The 26,453-nt window shown below is 40.0% G+C and overlaps 1 protein-coding gene across 19 annotated transcripts in view; it reads left to right on the top strand.

The window, feature by feature from the left end:
* Positions 1-25,734, top strand: part of Cd55 (CD55 molecule (Cromer blood group)) — a 31,892-nt gene extending 6,158 nt beyond the window's left edge. For 2 of the 19 annotated variants that reach the window (XM_076547310.1, XM_076547299.1), the window contains exons 4-10: positions 825-924; positions 2,278-2,363; positions 6,306-6,494; positions 9,341-9,478; positions 10,688-10,768; positions 11,458-11,478; positions 24,842-25,042. In XM_076547310.1, the coding sequence (XP_076403425.1) occupies positions 825-924; positions 2,278-2,363; positions 6,306-6,494; positions 9,341-9,478; positions 10,688-10,768; positions 11,458-11,478; positions 24,842-24,960 (734 nt within the window). In that variant the 3' untranslated portion in view covers positions 24,961-25,042. Of the gene's footprint in view, positions 1-824; positions 925-2,277; positions 2,364-6,305; positions 6,495-9,340; positions 9,530-10,687; positions 10,769-11,457; positions 11,479-22,357; positions 23,727-24,841 lie in introns of those variants that run through there. The other 17 variants (XM_076547314.1, XM_076547303.1, XM_076547313.1 and 14 more) reach the window with 10 other exon arrangements.
* Positions 25,735-26,453: the final 719 nt, after the last annotated feature.

Here is a 26,453-nt window from a genome sequence, read left to right as displayed (position 1 = left end):
GTAACTGGATTTATGTTTAGATCTTTGATCCACTTGGACTTGAGTTTTGTGCATGGTGACAGATATGGATCTATTTGTAATCTTTTACATATTGACATCCAGTTATGCCAGCACCATTTGTTGAAGATACTTTCTTTTTTCCATTGTATAGTTTTGGCTCCTTTGTCAAAAACCAGGTGTTCATATGTGCATGGATTAATGTCAGGGTCTTCAATTCGATTCCATTGGTCTGTATGTCGGTTTTTACACCAGTACCAAGGTGTTTTTATTACTATAGCTCTATAGTAGAGTTTGAGGTCAGGGATGGTGATGCCTCCAAGGGTTGCTTTATCATATAGGATTCTTTTAGCTATCCTGGGTCTTTTGTTTTTACATATAAAGTTGAGTATTTTTCTTTCCAAGTCTGTGAAGAATTGTGTTGGGATTTTGATGGGGATTGCATTGAATCTGTAGATTGCTTTTGGTAAGATTGCCATTTTGCTTTGCTCTTATTCACTCAGGGGAGTGCTCTACTCATCGCCTCCTTGCTGACCCCTGACCCCAGGTCATCTTCGCTTTTTGCTGTCTTGTTAATGTGGCCCATTAATTTTTCTCATTTCCTCTCCCTTAAAAACCTCCTCTTCCCCATGCATTTTCAACATAGTGTATGTATGTGTGCGTGAGCGTGTGTGTGTGTGTGCGCGCGCTCACATTAAATGCACATATGATTACCATTACCACCTTTTAACATATGCAGTACAGTTAGAATTGTGTTCTGTTTATTTTTTTGATTGTGTCTGGAAATTGAATGAAAAAAATTGATATTCCTTTTTTTTATTTTTTAGAAAAAGTATGTCCTAATCCTGGAGAAATAAAAAATGGTCATATCACCATAGTAACCGACATATCATTTGGTTCAGAAATACGCTTCTCATGCGACACAGGGTAAGTTTCATCACACTAAAAGCTCTATATTTAATTAATGACAAAACAAATTAGGAGTTCAGTGAATACTGATAGATTTGTGACCTGTGTTCACTGGTTAGTACCAAAAAATCCCTCATAATGAGAGTGGGCGTGAAGGTGATGCACATGTATGTAAATCTCAGAATGAAAGCTATTTTCTATATGCTATTGAAAAAAGTTAAAAAAACATAATACCTCTTTCCAAAGAATCTTTGTCGTGAGCTTATTGTAGTTAAATTTAGTAATGTGGGCCAGGAAAGGAAGATTTTTATACTTCTAATACCTCTAGATTATTAGGTTCCAATACGTATGTAATTCTAAATATGATTAGTGAAGAAACAATTGAAATATGTTGACAATACCAAAGTAACAACCCTTAAAGTGTTAAAAATCAAACCAGTTTTAAACTTTCAATTCATTTAAATTTAAATTAATTTAAAAAATAATTTGCATCTGAGTTTTTCTGTGTGCAGACAAACTGTTAGGTCATGGGCTAAAATATGCCTAGTGTGAAAGTGTTCTAATAGAAGGTCCTAGGGCATTTTTAGTTTTTCAGGTAGAACAAGGAAATTCTGTAATTAAGTGCCATCAGCCTCTCAGACAGTGGGAAACTTCTGTTCGTTTTCTTTCTACTTCCAAGTTAGGTCACCGCCCTCCATCCCCACTTTATAACGGAGAACTAGGCAGTACTGAGTGGGTTTAGTGGGTTTCCAACAAGAGCAAATGGAACTGGGAAAGAAGGGGGGGGAGGGGAGGGAGAGGGTTAGAGGAGGAGCTGGAAAAGAGGAAGTGGGGGTGGATTTGATCAGAACATCTTATAGGCATGCATAAAGTTCACAGAAAGTTTTCATAAAAACTAAATGAAACCAAATGCATTTCAAACTTTAAAACAGAGAAATAAATAGTAGCACTTTGCCGCCACCTTTATTAAACAGAGATTGAGTTGGGTCAAGAGTTCACATTAGTGTAAACTCTTAGCCATGCTACACTGTGAACCCTTTAAATATAAATGCACTCTGTTGTTCATGAAGCCTGTTCTTTTAGAACCTAGAATAAGAGATTTCATCAAACATGATTTTAAAACGTTTTCTTCATTTATGTATTTTTCTATACAGTCAGCGAATGAAGCATTTTGCGTGTCTGAAAGTCTTGCCATTTCAGTATAATTTCTGTGAACTAAATGATTTTCTTTTAAATTTCAATAGATCTGTTTATCAACTGTCATTTTTGTCTCCATCTTCTGGTAGAGTCAGTGTTTTAAGATGATGTTTTGGAGAATTAAAAAGCCAAGACTTAAGTATCTGAATGCAGTAGCCTTCCCTTGTCCTTTAGGTACAGGCTGGTTGGCTCAACCTCTAGCTTCTGCTCTCTTTCCGGAAAAACCGTCGCGTGGAGTGATGAATTTCCCGAGTGCATAGGTATGTTTCCTGTTTGAAAAATCCCAAGTCCTCACACCGTGGGGCCAAAGGAGCAGTGAACTCTATTATTTCTCATTTAAGAACTATCCACAGTCTATATTTGTGGTGCCCCAACTTTTCACTGTGTCTCTACTAATGACAAACTTCTTAATTTATCAGCTATGGGAGGACTCTTAAAGCTGGCTCTTAGCAGTAATGTCTTTAACTCTAGAATACTTTAATTGAGAATTAAGGACTGACTTTGGTTTACATTATACTTGGTCATTTGCTGTCCAATCATTCCTTCTAATAATCAGAGAAGCAGGAGATCTCCCGGTTTTATGGAAGGCAGTATCCCTCAGAGTCTCCATGGTTGATTCCATTTCCTAAAATAAGTGTCGTTGGAAGGCATTTAATATAGGTCTTTTACTGCAAACATGTTCTTTCTCTAAGATCCAGTGTTGCCTACCTGCCTCTTTTTAGAGTAGGTTATCAGCTGAGAAATTACCCTGAAGGTTTTAAGGTAAGATGTTTTTATCATTTAAGGAATAAGGTTGTGTGATAAACCATTCTTACACTTGAGAATCTCAACTTCTGAAAGAGAAAACACAACGTAGAAATAATATCATAAATGAATATATCCAGTCAAATTTAGGTCCGTTAGAAACATGGCTCCCTTTAAAAATGGAGAGAAGTAAAATGCATGAAGTTTATTTGTTTGTGTGTTAGATACAGATTTTTTTGTCCTAATGTATGCTAAGGTCACTGTGTCTCACTAAATCCTAGTCATGTTAAAATGTAGACTTTATTCCATCTTTCATTCTTTTGATACTTAATTTCCAACTTCCTCAAGTGGCTTCTAAAAACCCTAATGTCAAAAAATTAATGCTAAGTCCGTGTGTGTGTGTGTGTGTGTGTGTGTGTGTGTGTGTTACTAGGAGGAGGAAAGTTGAAAAGTCACTCCTTTGTGGACTGACACTCTGGTAGCCAATGGGTGGAATCAGTTGATGTGAAAAAACTCATAGGAAACCTGCTGTCAAGGAGCCCACACCCATCACACGGGTCCACCCTGCTAAACCCACTATTTCCATTTTCTTCTTAGGCCTATTTAAACATTTGAATCATTTCTACTCACGACCATGATTCTGTTCCCACTCATGGTAAAAGGTCTTGTAATGACACCAAAGATGAGGCTGAAGCAAGAGCTGGGATACACAGTTTGTTGGCTCAGGCAACCTGGCCTAAAGCCTGGGTAGGCGATTGCCCAGTCGGAAGCTAGTATTTTTACCAGGAGATGTTGCCTTTAGGTTCACAGAAAAGTGCCCATCAGGAATGTATCCTAATGCAGTAGTGTTTGCAAAAGACCCGCTTCCTGTTTGTGCTGCACTAAGCAACAGAACGTTTTCTTTTTCCTCTTTGTGGTGAACACCCTTGTTTTCTTGGCTCTCAGTGCCTCTCCATCAGCAGCTGCTGATAGCCACATTCCCCAGGAAAATCCCTTGTACCTGAGCAATCCAGTGTTACGACCTCTTCCTGTAACCCCAAGTGTGAGAATCTAATTTTGACTTCTACATTAACTTTTTGTTGTTGTTGTTGTTTTGACATCGCCAAAACAAAAAGTGGAAAGCAAATTCTTTTTTATCCCCCAACATAATATTTTGGTTAATTATTTGGGAATTTCATGCAATGGGATTCCGATCACACTCACTTCCCATTCTTCCCAGGTCCACCCTCCCACCCCTGCAGTCTCTCCCCCCCCTCCCCCCAAACCGAACACCAAGTCCAATTTGTGTTGCCTGTAGACTTGCTGGAGCCTGGCCCAACTCCCAGTGGCCAGCCCCTTCAAGAATACTGAGTCCTCTGAAGTGTAGCTCTCCACAGTTGATGGAAGGTGAATCATTTGCTGGTGAGCTGGTTCTCTTCAGGTGTGCAGCCTTGCTCGGTACACCGATGAGCGAGGGTGCCCTGGTCTCCAGTGTGGCTCTGATCACAGAGGAAAATGACTGAGGGATGATGGGCACAGTCAAGGATCGACTTCAGTTACTCACCAACGCAGGGAGGTCTTGACTCTGAATTAAGCCTCACTCTCAGGAGCTCCGCTTTTTCCTATCTTACTGTGGTTGCTTCATTTTTTTAAATTAAATTCAGTTGACTAATGGTACCTGCTCACCTTTAATCAATGCTTCTCTCCTATGACTGTCTCCCCAGACCTCTCTCTTTGGTCTAGCGTCTCTGAGTTATTTTTCTTTACCACTCCCACATGCTTTACTCCTGTCTGTGTTACTTCTAGTTTATTTTTCTCCATCTTGACTCTTGCCCTAAGGGCTACTTCTAACATTTCTAACGCCAAAGTTTGACTATAAAAAAATGGCCCTTGGCCCCCAAACCACTGTCCCCTTTCTTACATTACCGTGAGGATCCGTTGGCACACGTAAGAATGTAGCAAATCCTATGTATTCAAGCCATGTCTCCCGTGACACTTAATGCTGACTTCATTGTCCTTGAGATTAGAAGTGAGTATACTACCGGCAGAGACCGCCCTCAAGAACATGGGCTAGCAGAAAGAACCCAGGAGAGGAGCCGGCACAAGGAATTAATTCTTGATGTTTGAGTATGTCCTATAATGGAGGGAGGGGTGGTAGGACAGGTGTTACTGAACACACCCACTGGGCCTCATCGATACCTTCAGCGGATACGAGAAACCCACAGTAGGGCAGTGCATACCCTTTGAATACTGAGTGCATACTGAGGTCTGTGCAGGAACCTCAGTAGGTGGAATTCCAGGGTGATAGAGAATGTTTTTTCTTTGTACTTGGTTACTGTTTCACTCATAGTCTACCCGGGGTGATGCTTCAGAAACACAGACGTGCCATGTCTTTTCCTTCTTGACGCTTGTTAGTATGTCTGAACACTTACAGATCTAAGCTGCTAATGGGTGTTCAAGGCTAACGCTGTCTCTCTGCTTTTCTGCACTCAGGTTTTACCTCCTTATTTACTGCGCTGCCCATGCAAATTGCCTGCATGTTGCTGTATTCTTTATCATGCGTTAATATAAGGTTTTTGGTTCCTATTGAGTCAGGATCTAACTGTAGCACAAGTCGGTCTCAGACTTGTGGCAACAGGCATCGTGTTCCAGCCTAGCTAGCTCGTGATCGTCTCCTCCTCCCCGATGTCTGTTTGTATGTATGTAGTTACAGATGCACATTTAAGATATTCACATGCGCGCACACACGTATGGTGCAGAGGACAACTTCAGGTGTGACTCATCAGGAGCTGTGAATCTTGGGTTTTTGAGACTGTGTCTGACTGACCTGGGGTTGCTTGATTTGAGTAACCTAGCCATCAGTCAGTCCCAGGGACCTGCCTGTCTCTTCTACCTCACAGCCTCCCCGAGTGCACACCGCTAAGCCCAACTTCTTTAATGTGTGTTCAGGAAATTGGTCCAGTGGGTGGTTCTTGCTTAATTTAAAATGTGTCATGAATTTTCTAGTATTCTATCCCTGCTTCTATACCTCTAAATCAGCTTACTTTGATGTGCACACGGAATTCTGTTTTCCTGATTGACTTAATGGTGCTGAGGAACGTGAAACCCATTGATCGTGCTGTTAGGGTAGCTGTCAGCTCTTTTTACAGCATGACATCACAACAGGGCTTGCACTTTATTTATTATGTATTTATTTTTAATTCAGCTGATAGTAATTTCGGTCCTGTATCAGGTCTCAGTGACTCAGTCTCCCTTAAAGCCCCTTACCCTAGAGGTAAGAATAGCCTTTGTGCCTCCGCCCGCAGGTCAAGAACAATTGTAACAGTGTCTGTCAGCATCCCTTGTTTAGTAAAGCCAAGCTCAGAAAAAATGGTTGATTTTAATTGTTTCAAAAAAATTTTTAATGTGTTTTAGTCTTATTTATAAAAATACAGTATCAGTTTTTCTTTATTTAAAAAGATATTTTGAATCTTTTTAAGAAATTTTGTGTCCAGATCCACCACAAATCGAGAATGGACGTATTAAAGAGGAAAGTGATACTTACGCATATAGACACGCTGTCACCTACGTGTGTGACAAAGGCTTCGTCCTGCTTGGAAAGAGTTCCATTTATTGTAACGTGGATAATGGCCAAGGGAAATGGAGTGACCCAGCACCCCAGTGCATAGGTAATCTGTTGTTTTTCTCCTTATGTACACACATTCTCATTTAGTGTATAGTTATGCATACTTACTATTTGGATGGGTTTTTTTTATATTTATTTTATTTTATTTTATTTTATTTTATTTTATTTTATTTTATTTTATTTTATTTTATTTTACAATACCATTCAGTTCTACATATTAGCCATTCCTGATATCCATATCCCCTATTCTTGGATGGTTTTTAAGACAAGTAAAATCATGTGTTATTTAGCTCACTCATCAAATAAAAATATTTCATGGTAAAAGATAGCAATATAAGCCGGGTGGTGGTGGTGGTGGTGGTGGTGGTGGTGGTGGTGGTGGTGGTGGTGGTGGTGGCACACACCTTTAATCCCAGTGTAGAGGCAGGTGGATTGCTGAGTTTTGAGCAGCCTGGTCTATAGAGTGAGTTCCAGGTTAACCAGGGCTACACAGAGACATCCTGTCAAAAAAGAAAAAGAAAAAAAGATAGCAGTGTATCTTTCCCCAAAGTGACTATCAGAATTCAACACCATCTACTCTCTGAGGCAGACTTGTGACTCATTCATATTTATCGGCTACCCTGGGTGGCAGGCTCCTCAGTTGGGCCTTGGTCAATTTTCAGTGTTCTTCCTATCTCTGGTGGAGCTTTGGGGTAAAGGACCACCTAGAGTAGGGGGTCAGTCACTCACCTGGTGTTGCCCTGCCCCCAACAGCTGAGACCAGGAGCCGAGCTGCCTCTCCCCACAGGCCCAGGAAGACGAAGAATGCATGGAAAGCTCTAGCAGAGTAGTAGGGTGGCTTCAGAGAGTCGGAGCGGGGCTCCAGGTTCCTGAGATGTTGGTGACAGTGGCCTGGTGTCTTAGCACCCGTGCTTTGTTGTTCTGGTCACACCATCTAAAATGATGCTGCACCAGAACCTGAGTTCACATACTGGTTGGTCCTCATTCAGAGCTTTGTGTATGGAAAAGAGAGTTCTCTTCAATGTACCCAAGGCCCCCCCCCCCCCACTTTGTTGCATAATCAACACCGAACCCTTAGACATGTTATCATAAAGGGTGTTTGCTTTGGAGGACCACCTGCTTCTGGTCTCTGGTTTAGTAAATTAATATTAGTGCCCCCCAAAAAATGGACAGAAAGAAAAAACAGACCAATCTGTAGTCATTGTTGGAGAATTCCACATGCCTATTCCTATAGCTAACAGAAAGAAAGGAAGGAAGGAAGAAAAAAAGAAAGGAAGGAAGAAAGGAAAAGATCACTAAGAACAGAGGAGAGTGAGCCACAGTGGGTAAGGTCAAGTAAATTTGACCTCGAACCCCATAATGACAGATGATCAGAGCCTTTGAAGCCACACTTACCCAAACTGACCATCTGCTGGCCTTCAACCCCAGTGCTGCTGCTGTCCACAGCATTCTTTCTGACCACAGTGGAATTAAATTAGGCATCAATAACCACACGGTAATTAGGAAATTTAAACGCAGTGGGAGTATATAAATCCTTTGGAATTAAAATAAGAATTTAGTGAAACGAAGAATGATTTGTATGCATGAGGGCCTCTATAGAAACGTCGCTTATTCCAGTCATAGCATCATTGGTTGACTGCCTGGAAGGTGCTGTGTTATGTGACAGGAATTTTGAGTTGTCTTTTATAAGCAGCCTGTGACATAGGTTTTTTTTAAAAAATAAAAGGGAAAATACGTATACCACACGAACACTTAGAACCTTGTGTCTGGTGGACAAGACAGGACATCATGGTGGATATAACCTGTTGCTTCAGGAACAGGCCGTGTGTACAGTAACTTACCTAAATCTTTCTCCACACTGATGGCGTGCAAATCTGCATTGGGATTTTTTTTTATTTATTTATTTTACATTTTTTGTTAGTGTATTAAAATGGGCACATATTTATACAACTTTAGGGAGTATTCTGATGGTTCAGAGAGAACATATGAAATATATTGATCCAATTAGCCGCCCTGTTTGCATCCCCATTTTTTGGATGGGGAAACAAATCTTAGTGGGGTCAGAGAGTTTGCTGAAGTTTAGCCCTACTTAGTGCTGCCTGAAAGGGGGTTTGTAACTCCCCCCCCCCCACCCCTCCCTCCCCCCACACCGGAAACCAGCAAGGAACAAGTCTGCACATTCACTAACACTTTCTGAAGACAATGGACAGAGCAACTGCTGTCAGTGTTGTTATATAAAAACATTCTTTGGTCTTGGTGTGAGGAGAGGAAGATAATTTTGAAGAGAAAATTGAGAGATTTGTCACATAATGAGATGTTACTCCACCTTTTTTTTTAACATACAAAAAAGCTTAAAAACTGCAATACTGTATTGGCGTGAGTCTCTAGTCATATGTTGATGTAATTAATAGCAAGCAAAATGATGTAGCTTCTGCTTTCCTCTCTTATATGATTTTTATGTAGTTTTATAAAATCTAGGGTCCACTAATGAGAGAAAACATGCAATATTCATTTTTCAGAGGTGGACCTATTTTACCTAGTAATGGTTACCTAGTACAATGGTTTTTCAGTTGTCTCATGAAAAGTAAGACTGTCTGTGGGAATGCAGAGGAAGGATGGGAGGGTGAGAGGCAGGTGAGTATTGTCAAAACACATGTCATATTTGTAGGACATATCTTTAGGAAACTCATTGTTATGTACAGTTAATATGCACTAATAAAAATGATGCAGCATTGTGAGGGACATAATAAGGACTGGTTTCCTAAAAGTCCTGTCTAGGGGTTTGTGGGTAGAGAAAGAGAACAGTCATTGAGCAAGACATGAGTAGGAAAACTTTACTTGGTCAGCAAGATTTAGCTACTTTTTAACTTTACATTGTTTTCTTTATAGAGAAATCCAAGATCCCATCAACATCTCCAAAACCGACAACAGTTAATGTTCCAGGTACTTCAAAACCGACAACAGTTAATGTTCCAGGTACAAGAGTGTCACCAACATCTCAGAAACCTACCACAGTTAATGTTCCAGGCACAAGAGTCTCACCAACATCTCAGAAACCCACCACAGTTAATGTTCCAGGTACAAGAGTCCCACCAATGTCTCAGAAACCCACCACAGTTAATGTTCCACGTACAAGAGTCCCACCAATGTCTCAGAAACCCACCACAGTTAATGTTCCACGTACAAGAGTCCCACCAATGTCTCAGAAACCCACCACAGTTAATGTTCCACTTACAAGAGTCCCACTAACATCTCAGAAACTCACCACAGTTAATGTTCCAAGTACCAGAGTCCCACCAACATCTCAGAAACCCACCACAGTTAATGTTCCAGGTACAAGAGTCCCACCTAAACCTCAGAAACCTACCACAGTTGATGTTCTAGGCCCAAGAGCCCCAACAAAACCTCAAAAACCTACCAAAGCAAATATCCCATCTACAGTAGCCCCACCAACTCTTCAGAAACCCAACACAACAAATGTTCTAGCTACAGAAGACCAACTGACACCTCAGAAACCCAACACAACAAATGTTCTAGTTACAGAAATCTCTTCAACCCAACAAAAACCCAATACAGCAAATGTCACAGCTACAGAAGACCCACTGACACCCCAGAGACTCAACACAACAAATGTTCTAGCTACAGAAGACCCACTGACTCCTCAGAAACCCAACACAACAAATGCTCTAGCTACAGAAATCTCTTCAACCCAACAAAAACCCAATACAGCAAATGTCACAGCTGCAGAAGACCCACTGACACCTCAGAAACCCAACACAACAAATGTTCTAGCTACAGAAATCTCTTCAGCCCAACAAAAACCCAATGTAGTAAATGTCCTAGCTACAGAAGACCCACCAACACCTCAGAAAGTGAACACAGCAAATGTCCCAGCTACAGAAATCCCAGCGACACCTCAGAAAACTGATACAGCAGATGTCCCAGTTACAGACATCTCACCAGCCTCACAGAAATCCACCACAGCAAAAAGTTCAACCACAAACCCAGTAACAGCTCAGATATCCCACATATCAAATACTGCATCTGCAAAAAGCCCACTAACTCAGAATCCTACCACAGTTAACTCTTCTGCTGTACAGACTGCACAAACAGCCCAGAGATTTGCCACAGCCAAGTCATCACTTACACAGAGTCTGCCAGCAACACAAAGGCCCACATTTCACACCAAGGGTCTCCAGAGCGTTCCACAAAGACTCACTCCTGTTCATATTACAGTAACGCAGCGTGTACCTGCTACCAAGACAACCACACGTCATCCACCAGGAACATCTAAAGATAAAGAAAGGTCTACCTCAGGTTAGTTCACGTTTCCTGTGTGCGGGTCTGATGTTTTATGAGGGAAAGTGAGGACTGGGGTCCAACAGCCTGCAGCTAGTTAACGGTTACAGTGTTCCATAGTCACGCTATGACTTCACTGCACAGTATAACAAAGACATTGATATGGTAATTTTGAGTTTTGTTAGAGTCCTCGGAAGGGGACTTCAGTTTCTGATAATTTTGCTATATAGTCTTGTTTTTGAGAGAGTCTCATTATGTAGCCCAGGATGATCTTGAACTCCGGATACCCACTGCCTGTGCTTCCCAAATGCTGGACTACAGGCCTGTGCCTCCTCCATACTTGGTTTGGTAGTTTTTGATCATAGATTGTATCATCATCTATTTTATATTTAAGCTTTTCAAACTTGTCTCCTATCATCAATCATATAACAATATATGTAAATATTTGCTTTGGTGTTCTAGAATTGTCATGGCTTACAGCAACATTGGTAGCTGTCCAACAGATTCAAATATTAGTGTTGATGCTGCTGAAGTAAAGAATGTATAATTGTGTTCATGACATATATATATATATATATATATATGATTAGCTTTTTAACTTAAAGTATGTATAGCTAATTAATATATATATTAAGTTGTTAGCAAATTAATGAAAAGTTAAAATGTTTAGTTTTATAATTGTGTTCCTCTCCCCTTTTATCTTTTAGATGGTAACCGTCTTATATATGGTAAGTTTCACTCCCAGGGAGTTAAAAGAAATTGCCATCACTGTGGGAAACATAATCGGTGTTTCTGGAAGAGAATTTTATCTTTTAACTGTCTCAGGAAAACTGTAAAAATTCAGTATGTTTTATGTAAAAATTCAGTCAGGTTTATGGAAACCTGAGGGAAGATCGGTAAATGAATTTTGTCACGTTTTGTGGACACCCTTACACACCCAGTATGTTCCTTTATATTCCCACCAGTGTTCTTGTTCTGAGGTGGTCGTAGGACGGCTTCTGATCAATTGGCCAATCAGTGGGGTAGAACTGAGTGCCCGCTGTGTCAGTATATTCTCTAGGGACAGAAGAAAGAGCTGTTGGGACAGTGTCTGTCCGACACTTTATAATTAACCAACTCTTTAGCTACTTTTAGATCTCTGTCATAGCTCAAATGTGACAGAGTCCCACTCTTGATTATATCATTCCTCCATCTCTAATAATAGTTTTAAGCAAAGTTCTCTTAAAATGTATTCTCTTCCTGGGTGGTGCATGCCCTTAATCCCAGTGCTTAGGAAGCAGAGGCAGGTGGGATCTCTCAGTTCGAGGCCAGCCTGGTCTACAGAGGGAATTCCCGAACAGCCAGGGCTACACAGAGAAACCTTGTCTCGAAAAACCAAAAAAAAAAAAAACAAAAACAAAAACAAAAAAAAACCCCAAATATGTACTCTTAATGCTGATGTAGTCAGTGAGGATAGAAACATTGCTGTCAGGCTTTTTCTTTGTACAGTATTGTTTACTGTTATTCATTAATAAGATCAACAAACCCCTGAACAAAATGGTATTAGAAACTGTTAATTAGCAAAGTAGCAAAGTAGCCTACTGAAGTGATGTGCAATTGAAATCACCTTTTTATGAAAAGTTGTTAATTTTAAAATGATGTACTTACAAGTGATATCCCCATTTCATACATGAATGTATTAGCTAAGGGATGCAAACCTGAAAGTGGAGATTTAGTTTCTATTGTTACTTTTAGTATTTGTTACTATTTTAGCTACTTTTTTTATTTGTTTATTGTTACTTTTTAAGTATTTGTTATACTTAGTTTATGTTTAAGCTAAGTATTTAGAAATATCTCAGCAGATGGAATTACTTTTTTCATTTTATATTTTAAATAGAAATAAATATATTCTAAGCTAACAAAAAAATCTTCTGATTTAATGAATTGTAGAAGTGATGAGTTTTAACGCCTGAGTTTCTGTTACTTAGTGGTATTTAGTGGAGATTTGAAATACTTACTATTTAATACTTTTTAAATAAATTTCATTTCTTATAGTGCAGTTCAGGCCTTGTATATACCATGCACATGCCCTGCTGGTGAATTCTACCCCTCTTTTCTGTTTACATTTGAAATTCTTCAAGTTTGTATACTTTCCCAGGAAACGTTTTTTAGGGTATGTTGTAATTTACCTGTGTTCTGACAGCTCACTCCTGCAGTCAGACAATCGGGAGAAGGGTTGTTCCTTAAGTTCATCCTGTGAATCAGGTTATTATTTCACTTTAAAGATGAGACTCACAACTGGGAGTGTTTTCAACTTAATTTGTTATTGAATGTACAAAGAAGTGAGCGTCCCTGTGAAATGTGTATGTGTATGTATTGTTACACATCGCTCCTAAGTCAGCCTCCCATTGTTCTCCCCTGGGAAAATACTTTCATTGATTATATGGTAATGTCCCAGAAATTTGCAGTTTTTCCCACGTCATTCCTCAGAGTCCATCTAGAAATCACCAGATCTTCTTAGGGCTTCTGACCCTGGCTCTGTCAGGTCAGTCCCCGCCCCCTCTCTCAATTTTGTCTTCCTCTGCTGAGCGTCGGTTCAAGCAGTTTTTCCTGATTTACCCCCCCCCCCCATGAAGTATTCATTCCACCCACACACCGTAAATCACTTTATTCTCTTTCTATACGCCTGCACTTTTTTGGTTTTTCGATACAGGGCTTCTCTGTGTAGCTTTGCACCTTTCCTGGAACTCACTTGGTAGCCCAGGCTGGCCTCGAACTCACAGAGATCCGCCTGGCTTTGCCTCCCAAGTGCTGGGATTAAAGGTGTGCGCCACCACTGCCCGGCTTGCCTGCACTTTTTACATATATAAAATTAATCTTTTTTTTCCTTCCCTATTGGCAATATGAGGCCAACATAGTTTTATTGTCCTTAAAGTCAGTATCATCTAGAAGAAAAAAACAAAAACAAAAAAACTCATGCTTAGGAATTAGTCAAACTGGTTTCAGTCTGGCTTTTTATTTAGTAAATATTCAACCCAACAATTAATTTAGGCCCTCCGAGTCTCAATTTTTTTTGTCTATGATGCAGATTCTGTGTAAGCTTGTATTTGATAGCGGATGTGTTCAATCCTAGCACAGTAGTAAGAGATGAGTACACAGGACATCAGGACGACACAGTGTGGGGTCACCGTTCTTTTTCTGAGGTAGATTTGTGCAAATTTTATCACTCCCTCTGGTGACATGAAAGATAAACAAGCACCATTTTTTTTTTTTTAAATTCAGGTAATGTTTGTGTTTGCTGTGTGGCAAATGCTGCTGTATTTGAAGTTTTCACATGTATACATGTTTAACTTTTCGACAGTGCCGGAATGTAGCATGCATCCTTTTTTTTGTTTGTTTGTTTAAGCTGGGAGAGATGTTTTCACAGTGAGTTTTGATTTCTCCCAGGTTTTCCCCGTCAGTCCCCTCCCCTAGCATATTATCCCTTCCCAACTTGATGCTCTCTCCTTTTTTAAATTTTATTTACTAACTTTCAGAGATCAATTTGCACATGTGTACAGGACCATCTACTGGAGCGTGGTTTACCTCCTAGTGGCCACACCCACACAAAAAGGCTTCCCATTGACAAATATGGATTACAGGATTTGTATCTTGTCCAGGGTTTCAAAGCTACGCAGGAAGGAAGTAGAGGCCAGTGACTAGGCACAGTAGAGTCTCGTCTTACTGATAGGGCAAGAGACTGCACGACTCAACTCAGACGGAGTACACGGATTCTCTCCAACCATTGCGTTATCTTTAGTCTGCAGGGCTAGAATCATGTGTTGTAACACTCGTACATCTTATGAAGGCTGATAGATCACTTGAAGTCATATTAAAGTTAGAAAATAGTCAGTGAGACCCACATGTGTACTTACTCTCTTTACCCTGAATCTGGATTGCTCAACAGTTTGGCCCAAACCTGAGTGTGCCTGCAGTAGTCTTGAATCTCCTGTCAATATCGGAATGAACGGTACTGGTCTGATGACCGTCACTGTCTTTAGTCCTGACATGTTACATGCTCCAGGTCCGTTATAGCGTGACTACAGCTGTCTGCCCGTTACTCAGAGTTAAGAAGTCAGGCAGTCAGCTATGGTTGCTTACAGCTTGCGTTTAGAATTTTGAAATTTTAGCTTTTTTCTATCACATTCTTTTTCTAGCCACGTGTCTCTTTTTTAGTGTAATTTCACATGACTCCCGGGTTTTTGTTCTGTTTTTGTTAAGTATGATTACGAGCAAGAACCAAATCTAGCCTCTGCAATCTCAGTTTTTCATGATGGATTGCATTTCATTTGTGTACTAGATACACAAGTGAGACAGTGTTTGGAAAGATGGGGCAAGTCCACAGAGCATGTGACAAGCACCTTTTAAGGGACATCAGTTGGCAGAAATATGTCTGACTTGATTTTTTTAGCCATAGAAATGATAGTCTATATTTTAATCAGTACCTCATCTGATACACAGTTTTTTGAATAATCACACGTATTTTAAATATTTTAAAAATTACACGTATGTGTATATTATGATGATGATGATGATGATGATGATGATGTATGTGTGGGTTTGTGCACATGAATGCAGAAATTTTGGATTTACTAGAGCTGTAGTGAACCACTTGTGGGTGCTGGGGACTGAACTTAGGTCCTCCACAAGAGGAGGGCATGCTCTCAACTTGGGAGCCATCTCTCCAGCATATCGAATATTTTAATTCAAAATGCTTTGAACCATTAAAACTGTGGCCTGAACCTTGGGTTAAAAGTAAGATTTTTGTTGTTGTGGCAATGCACAACAATAATAAAAAGGACAACAACGTTGGTTGTTTTAGGGGTCTTGATTTTCTCACCTACAAAAAAGGTTTCATCCAGTGAAGTTCAGTAACGGTTTACCAGGTACTTCCTATTTGCCCAGCATTGTGCTTATTTATTGAAGGTGACCAAATGAGACAAAATCTTTGCAGTGATTTCAACATCACAGAGATGCAGTTCTAACAGGATCTCACCGAGATAATCCTTTTATTGAAGAACAGTATTTTCTCAAGTTACATGGTTTTCCTTGGATCTCTTCAATTTTATGAGTAGGAACATTTGAATTATTATTATTATTATTTCATACATGATTATATACTTTCCTTTATCCTAAGTGGTGTAAGTCTTAAATCAGCAGTTATTTACCCGTGAGTTTGTTTTCTATAGATTGCCAAGTGAATTTGAGATCATAAACTGTTGCATTTCTGTCTAGAGGTTTTATTTGTAGCTTGAGAGCTGTACTTTTATTAGTTTACTGGGAGCATGTGCAGGTTTTGGGTTTTATATTTTTGTGCTTTGCTCTGGTTTTCTGTTACAACATCAACCTCCACAAAACTTCCTCAAGAGCTAAATGCACGTGTTGATCTGTGCACTAGAAATAGCTTTTTATTTCTGTCCCCTTGACATTCAGGTTCATGTTCCTGTTTTTTATCTCCATTTTTCCTTTAAATTTTAAATTAGACACTGAAGTGATGAGATTAATGAGAAATTATGAGAGGAAGGGAAACTCGAAACTTTTGGGTAATTCTGATTAGTTGTCTTTCTGAACTAACAGTGCATTGCTGGCGGATCAGTTAAAGAAACTGTAGGTACAATCCTGTAAAAGTCCCCCTGTCGTGGGAACAACTGCTTCTCCAGTTGCGCACACGAGCACAGTTGTACAGCACCTGTCTTTTAGTCAGTAGATGTGGTGGCTTTGCTTGCTCTTCTGCTGTCTGCAGTTCCCTTTGTAGTGCAAACCAGAGGAGTGGAGTCTGGGGACAGGAGAGAGTGGGGGGAGGAAAGGGAGAATCGGGCTGGTGCACGGAGAGAGCAGGTGGGCTATTTGCCCATCACGGGCAAGGCCCTGCGTTCTATCCTCAGCACCAAAGCCAAACCAACAGCAGCAGACTGAGCTGTGAAAGCAGAGGAATGCTCCCGAAATTCTCTGTTCGCTGCTGTTCACCTCCAAAGGTCCCTTGTAGTCTGAAAGTACATCCTGCTTACCTAGATGAAACCTTAGGTGCAGTGGGCAGAACACTGCCAGGCGTACTCTGTAGGCGAAGTCAACATTGTTTACTCTGCGCTTCCACAACGGCGTCTTTCCAATGAAGGGGAACGCCATGCGTGTATTATGAATGCCACAAACAGCCTCTCTTTAAAACATACATAACTTACACTTCGACTCCAGTTATTTACCTACCGGATGTGAGTGAATTCCCTGGCACCTTCTCACTCTAAATTTACATCTCTTGCCACCACCTTTGACTGACTGATGAGCAGAGCACTGAGGTTGGAGCAAGGCTGTGTTGAGACCCTGCACATTTCTCCCAGTGATATGAGGCCTTCCTCCTGAAGCACCAAGATGGTTCAGAGAGTGTACTTGTTTTTCCTTCCATGGAGACAAGTGAGTGGCATGCAGCAGTATTTATGGCCAAGTCTCTGGCATTGGGAAACCACGTCCAAAATGCAATCTTGAACTTGCCTTCTCCCTGTTCTGGTGAAACTACAGGGTATGGAGTGGCTGGTGCTTCTGCATTAGTGGATTTCCCCTCTGCTCTATCTGTTGGTGCTGATACAGTAATTCAGACCCCAATGCTAGTCATTTTTTTTTTTGCACTATGAAAAATCAAGGTGAGCAGAAATTTTGATGATTTAAAAAATTCTTAGTTCTTTTTTTCCACTTAGATTTGAACATTGTGTTAGTAAATCACTGTCTTAGCTTTAGTCCCTTTTTGGAACGCTGTCTCCTTCCCTCTGTAATTACTACCCTGAAGAGACAGACCCCTCCCTCCTCCCCAAGTATATTTAAGGATAGTAATGACATTTCGAAGAAAAATGATTGTAAGGTCAAAGTTCCTCTTCACAGTGTATGAACGATTTACTCTTTTTTAAAAAACTGAATTTAATTTATGGTAATAAATGTATATTATACAGAAGCAAAGAAATCCAGGAAAAGCTGGCTCATTATATCTTTCAATTGCCTGTGATTCAGCAGTTTTCCACATAGTATATAGGCATGAAGCGAAGCCAACCAGACCAGTTCTAAATCCTGGCTGCCTGCTTGAATCCCAAGTGTTGCGTGTATAGGGTGTGGCTTGGAGCAGTTTGATCTTATTATCTTTAAGAGGTAAAAAACCAAAGCTACCTGATGGAGTGAGGCTCAGATAGATTATCTCACCTGCAAAGAGAATAAAACTAAAATAAGCAAACACCCAAATGTTCAACAGCAGCAGGTAAAGCCAGTTTTATTTGAGAGATCTGATATGCTTTGAGTGTACACACCAAGTGTAAATGTCATGGTTGGCTCATCCTGTGCACAAACAGGGTGATTTAAATTGATCCTCTTCTGTTTTGGAGGTTCAGCTACTCAGAAATCAAATAGTTTGTGTACACTTGATTACCTCTAAACTGACTTAATTTCTGCCTTTTTTTTTTAACCAGTTAATCAATTTGAGCAACTACTCTTTAATGCTGTTACCAAATTGCCCATTTTAATGGTTAACTCAGACTATTTTTTTTTTACCTGTATAGCTCTTTTTCTTGCTCATTAAACTAGCAACAGTGTTAAAGTATGCATGCTTTCTTTTTTTCTGCTGTTTTATGTGTCTGGGTGTTTTGCCTGCATGTATGTCTATACATACAATGTCCATTCAGTGCCCACCGAGACCGGAAGGGGACATCAGGTTCTCAGAGACTAGAGTTACAAATGGTTGTGAACTACCTTGCTGGGAATTAAACCCAGGTCCTCTGGAAAAGAAGCTAGTGGTCTTACCTGCTTCATCTCCAGCCTGTGTGCATACTTTTATTGAAGGTTTACAGATTTTAATTTATCTGTAATTACTATAAAGTTTCATAGAAAGAGCTTAGGCATCTGTGGATTTTAGAATCATCAGGGATTTAGAATCATCAGAGATTTAGAATCATAGAATTCCTCCAGCCAGTCTCTCACATTCCCTAGCAGATACCAAGAGATGGCTGCTTTTAAAGAAACAATATTTTCTGTTCCTCCAAAATAATGTATATAAAGTATATGAATATTATTTAAACCACTAAAGAGTCCATCTTTTATTAAAAATATCTGATCATTAGGTCTTGGGACATGGTGGGGTGAGCTGAGCAAGGAAAATAATTTTCACAGGAATTTGTTTTATATCAATTAAATGTTCTAGATTCTACAACAGCAAATACATTAAGACACACCCTTCACAGAGTGTTTGAGAACATGATTGAGAGCTTAGCAAAAATGAATGTAATCGCATAAAAAGTAGAGCTGGTGCAGACACCTCAGCTAAGTACGCTGAAGAGAATCATTCCACCTGCCTCGCGGACTGTCTGCATTTGTCCCACCTTTCTGTTTTCACTGTTGTTGAGTAATCTGATTATAAATTATCCGGCTGTGGATATGTGATGAGTGCCCGGGCACTCCCTCTTGGGTTCCTCTGTTTTATGCACACTTTCATAGTCACTTGCTGTGATGTATTCAAGAGGCTGAATGTGCTGGAATGTTTAGGGAGTGTTGTACCGAATTCTAGTGTCTGAAACAGAGAGAAATTCATGCAACCCCTTAAAATGATGCCTTTTTTTCACACACACTTAAATAATAATACATATGGCCCAGCATGGTGGCATATTCACTGGTAATTTTCATCCTAGCACTTGGGTGGCTGGGTCAAGTGGGTCATGGTTTGGGGCCAGCCTTGGCTACACAGCAAGGGCCTATCACAACAAAACAAAACAACAAAAGTACCTGAAGATCCAAAGCAAAGCAGATCTAACCCATGAATCGACTCTCCTTATTTCAGAAGTATAAGTTGTCGAGGGTGAGCACTGACTGACTTTGAGTGTCTGTTTATTCTCCCCATTTTACAGTTACTTAATTAAAAATGACAAGGGGTACAGTTAACAGATGTGAGGGAGGTGATTATGTACCTTCATCCAGCTATCTTGGATCCATCAGAAGATTTATCTAGTTCCCTAGAAGTGTTGGGTTTATACAGTAGGTTTGTGTTTAGGGATGGCAGTAGAGGAAAATTCTTGGTTATGTTATTTGATTGAAATTTAAGTCACATCCTCCAGTTAGTGATGCCTTCTTTACCCTGCAGTGCTGAGAATACTTACGTGAGCACGTTAATCCACTGTCATGTTTCATAAGTTAAGTGTGACAGGATACCTTTGGGATTCTGATTAATTATGAAAGGTATGGATGGTTTAATAAGACCACATTTCTGCATCTTACAAAATATCAAGACAGTTGGCTTACAGTTTCTGCAGACTTGGGTAATGACATCTTAGGTTTCTGTTATTGCCAGGGTTGTATTCTTTGTGGAATGACTGGCTAACATACTGATCCTCTCATTACTGTGATACACATCATCAGTTATTTTTAAAAACTTTATTGTTTGAGAATTTTATACATGGATGTATTTTTTAATGTTTGTTTATCTTTATTTTATGTGTATGAATGTCTTGCCTGCATGTATGTATGTTCACCATCCACATGCAATGCTTGTGTGGGTCAGAAGAGGGCATCAGCTTCCCTGGAACTGGAGTTACAGAAAGCTGTGAGGTGCTGTGTGGGTGGGTGCTGGGAATTGAACCTCCGTCATCGGGAAGAGCAGGCAGTGCTCTTAATCACTGAACCATCTCTAGCTCATGAGGTCATTTTGATCAGTGCCTCTGCTCCCTCCCCTCCAGCCCCTCTCGTGCCCACACTACCACTTTCCCTCCAGATTTCATCGATTCTTTAAAAACCCACTGAGGCCACTCAGTGCTGGTACTCTGTGCATGGGCACAGGGCTATCCGCTGGAGCATGGGCAGCCTCTTAGGGGCTGCGTCAGAAGAACAGGGACTTACCCTCTCACAGCATCCCTCAGTTGCCAGGAGCTCCTCAGCGAGGCCCTCCCTGGTCTAAACTGAATTTTCACTGGCTTGATTTTGTGCAAGTCTTAGCAGTGGCTGCTGTGAGTCCCTGTGTGTCATAATTAGGAAAGACAGTTTCACAAACATCCTCCATTGCCCCCAGCTCTTACAGTCTTACTGCACCATCTTTTAAGATGTTCTGTGGCCTTCGAGGAAGGACGATTTCTCTCTCATTATCTGTACTTTGACCATCGGTGAGTCACTGTTAATCACCATCTAGTGCAAACAGAATTTTTTCCGAAGAGGGCTGAGAGCTTCTGATCTGTGGGTATGAAGATAAGTATTTGGCAGGGGGTTGGGGCGTGGGGGGTGGGGGGAGCAGTTTAATGCTGTGCTCAGTTAGCAGAATAGTAGAAGTTGGCTTCCCCTTAGGGCCTATGACTTACCCAACCATGGGTACTTGAACTAGTTAACAGTACCAGGCATGGGTTCTATCTTGGGGAACAGGCCGTAAATCCAACAAGTAGTTGGTTGTTCCCACAACACTCAAGCCAGTGTTAGACCAATGGGCCTCTCTTGCCAGGCTCGTGCTTATTACAGCTCACGGGGTTCATAACTAGATAAGATTGTTGATGACTTCTCCACTGATAGCACGCATAGCGCCTTCAGTACTGTGAACGTGAGGCCATAAAGGGAAAGTATTCAGGTCAGCACTAGCTTGATTTCTTAGTGTCTTAGTTACTCAGCTATATGGTGTTTTCAGCAACAGGTTCTTACCACCAAGTTCTGGAAGGTAACCAAGAGTAATGACAATAGCCTATATTGTGTTGGGGACTCTATAGGACCCAAATGACCAACAGATTGAACCCATACCTGGCACTGGGCTTTTTGGTTTGATAGCCTGCAATGCCCCTGCACTTACAGGGTAAGTTAAATGCCCTGTAAGTGGTTAATAGGGCAAATCCATTTAAACTCATTTTATAGATGTATATATTTAGGAAGCCTCTGCAATAGCAGGTTTCCATGTGGGTTGAAGCCCCTCCTCTGCCTTGCCCTCACCCCTCCTGCCCTGCATCAATTCCTGGCCTATCATCTCATCTTGTTTGTACTCATTTATTACAATTATTAGGATGCCACAATGCCACAAATATTTGGGAGAGAGAATGATGATACTTGGGGCTTAGTAAAAATGGGTTTGTTATGCCGATTTTCACCATAAATGGGTTGACTTATCTTGTATGTGTGTTTCTATTTGTCTGGTGATGTTTAGACTTTCCATTGTTCCAGAAACATTCATGTTAAGATACATTTTCACGACTGTATTTATAGATTGTAAAAGACATTTTTTAAATGTTTTAATTTGAAAACAGCTTAATGTAAATGTGTTTGTGAATGTTCTCAGGTGTTTTAATCTCTTGAAACTTTCCTCTACTTTACATGTAGTGTTCAGGGGACTTTCATTGACTCTTCATCTCAAAGTACCTTCTTGACTCTAGTTTGACTGCTAAAAACCTAAAAGCTATGGTACTTCGTTTCCATGATTATTGAAGTATACTGAAGTAAGCTGTAGGCTGTCCATGCTCTTTGACTTAGTAATGTTACGTTTCTTTAGGGTTCTTAATTAGCCAGTTCTTTTAGTGTTTTATCACATAGAACCCTGAAAATTAATGTCTATTGTCTGTAAATAAAATCATTTTGATCTTAATTTTTTTCTTTAACTTACAGGGCATACATGTTTAATAACCTTGACAGTTTTGCATGCGATGCTATTGCTCACTGGCCAGTTGACTTAGCCAAAGAAGAGTTAAGAAGAAAATATATACAACCATACCGCATACTTCTAGTTTGTTAGAATGTCCAGGAAGAATGGATGTAATAAATTGAATAGTGTTCTTGCTTTGGCATACTATCAGTTGTCTTTAAGCTGTGTTAGGAACGTTAACAAAACAAGAAGAAAGGAGTTTGTCTGGAATGGTGTTCTTGATCTACAGAAGTATCTCGAAAATATTTCAAAACTAGAAAATTCATAACAATCGTCACTTTTCCAAAAGTGTGGGAAAATGTAGAGATTTTTTTCTGTGCTTAGAATGGGAGTTTGGAGAAAGGGAAATTGTTATTTCTTTTGCTAGATCTATCATGTTATTCTAGCTTACAATGAAAATAGAAAGCTAAAAATACGAATTAGATTGTAAAAGAAGAACACAGACCCCAAACTAAATCCCCTTTCTTCTAAGCAGAATTGCCACAGAGATGGAACATCTTAATTTAACCTTTGACCTGAAGGTGTTTTCCTTTGGACTTTCCATGAAAATGAGGTGGCAAACTGTTCCAAAGGAAGAGATACTAACAACCCGGCAGGGGGATGGGGAAGGTAGCTCCCTTGGTAGAGAGCTTGCCTAACATTCGTAAATGCCTGGGCTCCTTCCTCAGCACACATTTATAATTCTAGTACTTGGGAGGTGAAGGTCAGAGCATCAGAAATTCAAGGTTGTTCTCGTTTACCTGTTGAGTTTCAGGCCAGTCTGGGATACCTGCGACTCTGTCTTAACAAACAAACATCATCGATAGATAGATAGATAGATAGATAGATAGATAGATAGATAGATAGATAGATAGATAGATGATGGATAGATAGATAAATAGATGATAGGTAGAAAAAAAGAACATTAAGCCTTTTGACTAGATTGATAGCAAAGAAATAGGTGGGTACAAATTAATCTCCCTTCACATGCACAGGTCTGGGTCAGAGATAGTTCACTGCTTTCAAGAAGGATAAGCTACAGTTTTGCTCTCAGGGAAATCCTTTCTTGTTTTGTTTTCTCCAGTGAAAAAGCCTTAGGAAGATGTCCTCACTGACTGGTCATTAATAGTGTCCAGAGCTATCATAACCTCGACATGAAAAGATTCTGTACTTCTGCAGTGCTATGTTCATAGCCAAATTGTAAATCTTATTCTTTTGTAATATTGAGAGAAATCTATTTATATTTATTTATGTCAGTGAACATCTTGGTTTTAAATGTATTTCAAAAAGATATGTAATAAAGAATCATTTCCTTTAAATAGAAATAAATAATCACACTTTTGTCTCATGTAATATTTGAAATTTCTCTTTTTTTTAAATGTGAATTTTTTATTTCTAGGTAAGAGATTCCTTTTCGTCTCCTTAAGTAGTAACGATGTTGTCTTTTGATTTTCCTCATGCAAGTTATTTTCAGTTCCTTTGAAATTGTACTTTCTCGGCATGCCATCTTCTAATATTTTTCTGTTATCGATTCACCTAAAATAACCACATTAATGTGTAGTGTTTTAATTATAGACTGTTCTATAATATACAGGCGGTGAGGCTGGCAACAATTATGAATCCATTGTTTCATCTATTTTCTTGGTCTTGGTGTTGAGATACTTTAAAGCAGATTCCACATGCAAAGACTTTTACATGCAATTGAAGCAAAAGGTGTATGTTTCTAGCAAGCTACCATCATCAGAATTAGTTTCCAGTGGTAGGGCATTCTTTAAGATCTCCCAAAAGTAATGAGAATAAGCTCATGTCCACTTATACTTGCATGTGTTGTTTGCCTGATACTTACTAGAATAGCAGAAAAAGCAGTGATTTGCTTATGCAGAAACTTCTCAGGGTGTCCACATGCATGCACTACCTTACACTAGTGCTGAGGTTGTCAATATAATCACAATGTAATGTCTGTCCTCTTCTGAAACTCATTGATCTTATTTGAGCACTGGGATATTTAAAATATTTTACTGCTGTTTGTTTGTTTCCTCCTCCTCCTCCTCCTCCTCCTCCTCCTCCTCCTCCTCCTCCTCCTCCTCCTCCTCTTCTTCTTCTTCTTCTTCTTCTTCTTTTTTTTTCTGAGACAGGGTTTCTCTGTGTAGCTTTGGAGCCTTTCCTGGTCACTCTATAGACCAGGCTGGCTTCGAACTCACAGGATCTGCCTGCCTCTACCTCCTGAGTGCTGGGATTGAAGGTGTGCACCACCACTGCCCGGCTCAACACTGCTGTTTCTTTGAAGTCTGGAAAACAACATTGTCTTGTTGAATTTAAGGCTCAAGGACACTATAAACAATGCAATCCATTCTCTATTTTTTTCTTTAACTTGCCTTAGAACTACTATATATCACCATTGTGAACAAACTATGTATAAAATTGCTCATATTTCTATTAACTGTGTTACCTGATTTTTTCTCCTCAAGGACTTGTTGCTGGTACTATAGTGATTGATAGCATACTTATACTCAAAACTTCTTGGATCCTTTTCAAACCAGACAGAAGCTCTGACTACCGAGAACAGAAGAGGGATGTCTCAGTGTAAGAAGAGAACACGAATCCACTCTGTCCGTCTGTTCACCCTTTTAGGGGGGTGCTCAAAGGATTAGATGATGGCTGCCAACATTGTGAGGTTTATCTTCTTTATTTATACTACTGACTCAAATGTTTAGAAACATTCCAAGACTCACCCAGAAATAGTTTTACTAGCTATCTGGGAAGCCCTTTTGTGAGTACAAGTTGGCACATGAAGTTAATAATTAACACACACACACACACACACACACACACACACACACACACACACACACCACACACCTGCCTTGAAAACACAAGAGAAATTGAGTACCTTAAGATTCTTCTTTCTTTTTTAAAAGATAATTTATTTTTATTTTATGTGCATTGGTATTTTGCCTACATGTATGAGGTTGCCAGATTCCCCTGGAACTGGAATTATAGACAGTTGTGAGCTGCTATGTGGGTGCTGGGAATTGAACCCAGGTCCTTTGGAAGAGCAGCCAGTGCTCTTAACATCTGAGCCATTTCTCCAGACCCAAGTTTTTTATTTCTAAATGCCTTTCTACAGTGAGTGAAATTAGGATTCCTTGAAGGAAGCTGATTTCAAAAGGGAAGCAGGAAAAATAGATGAGCATGAGAAATGTTCCCAAGTATCAGAAATTAAGGGTTTCAGAAAATAAGTACTTAAAAATGACAGGGACGTACTCAAAAGACTCAGAGCCCAGCATCAATAAGTCCTACCAATCAAACTTGAGATACTTCAAGCCAATACATTGGTAATAAATTACGGAATTACAGTGTAGTTTGAGTCTGTGCTGTGTAAATCAAGAGCTGAATTTTCCTTCCAGTAGATCTAGCTAAAACATGGAGGAGTTACAGATTTAGAAAAATAAGCATGGGCAGATTCACAGCAATAATATTTCAGGCAATTATCATTAATGGATGCTAGAGTTACCCGTGAAAATCTGATGAGACATCAGATCATTATGTAGTTTTTAGTTTTCTATCCCATAGGACACTTTCACACAACACTTAAACTTCCAAGATGTTTCTAATACAAAACTTGATATTTACTATTTTAACAACGTGATCCTTGTGCCACAAGCAGCGGGAAAAAGATAACAGTTCTTTTGAACATGGCAAATAAGAACTTAGCATCTTTTCTATGGTATTGTCAAAAATTCATAAGTGAAAAAATACACAAATAACAGATTCAAGCTATGAGGAAGCTTCAGAAAAAAAAATGACTTGGGGGCGGGCTACACAATATGGACCTGCGTTTTTCCAATGCGATAGGCTCATACTTCATTGAGTAGAAGAGCTAAAATAAGCTAATTATTAAAAAAGAAAGGGAGCCCAGATGGTAGTGACCAAGACCAGCCATATCACTGTGCTGGACAGGTCCCGAAGGGGAGGGCCGGGGATGGAAAAGAAACAGATGATGAAAGGAAGGAAAGCGTCAAAGGCAGCTGACAGGGGGGGGGGGGGGGGCTGCGGAAGCTGATGAGCCAGGCGGACAAC

Source organism: Peromyscus maniculatus, chromosome 11, assembly GCF_049852395.1.
Source record: "Peromyscus maniculatus bairdii isolate BWxNUB_F1_BW_parent chromosome 11, HU_Pman_BW_mat_3.1, whole genome shotgun sequence".
NCBI classification, from domain to species: Eukaryota; Metazoa; Chordata; class Mammalia; order Rodentia; family Cricetidae; genus Peromyscus; species Peromyscus maniculatus.
Note: the sequence above shows the minus strand (reverse complement) of the source record. Positions and strands in the feature narration are given on the sequence as shown.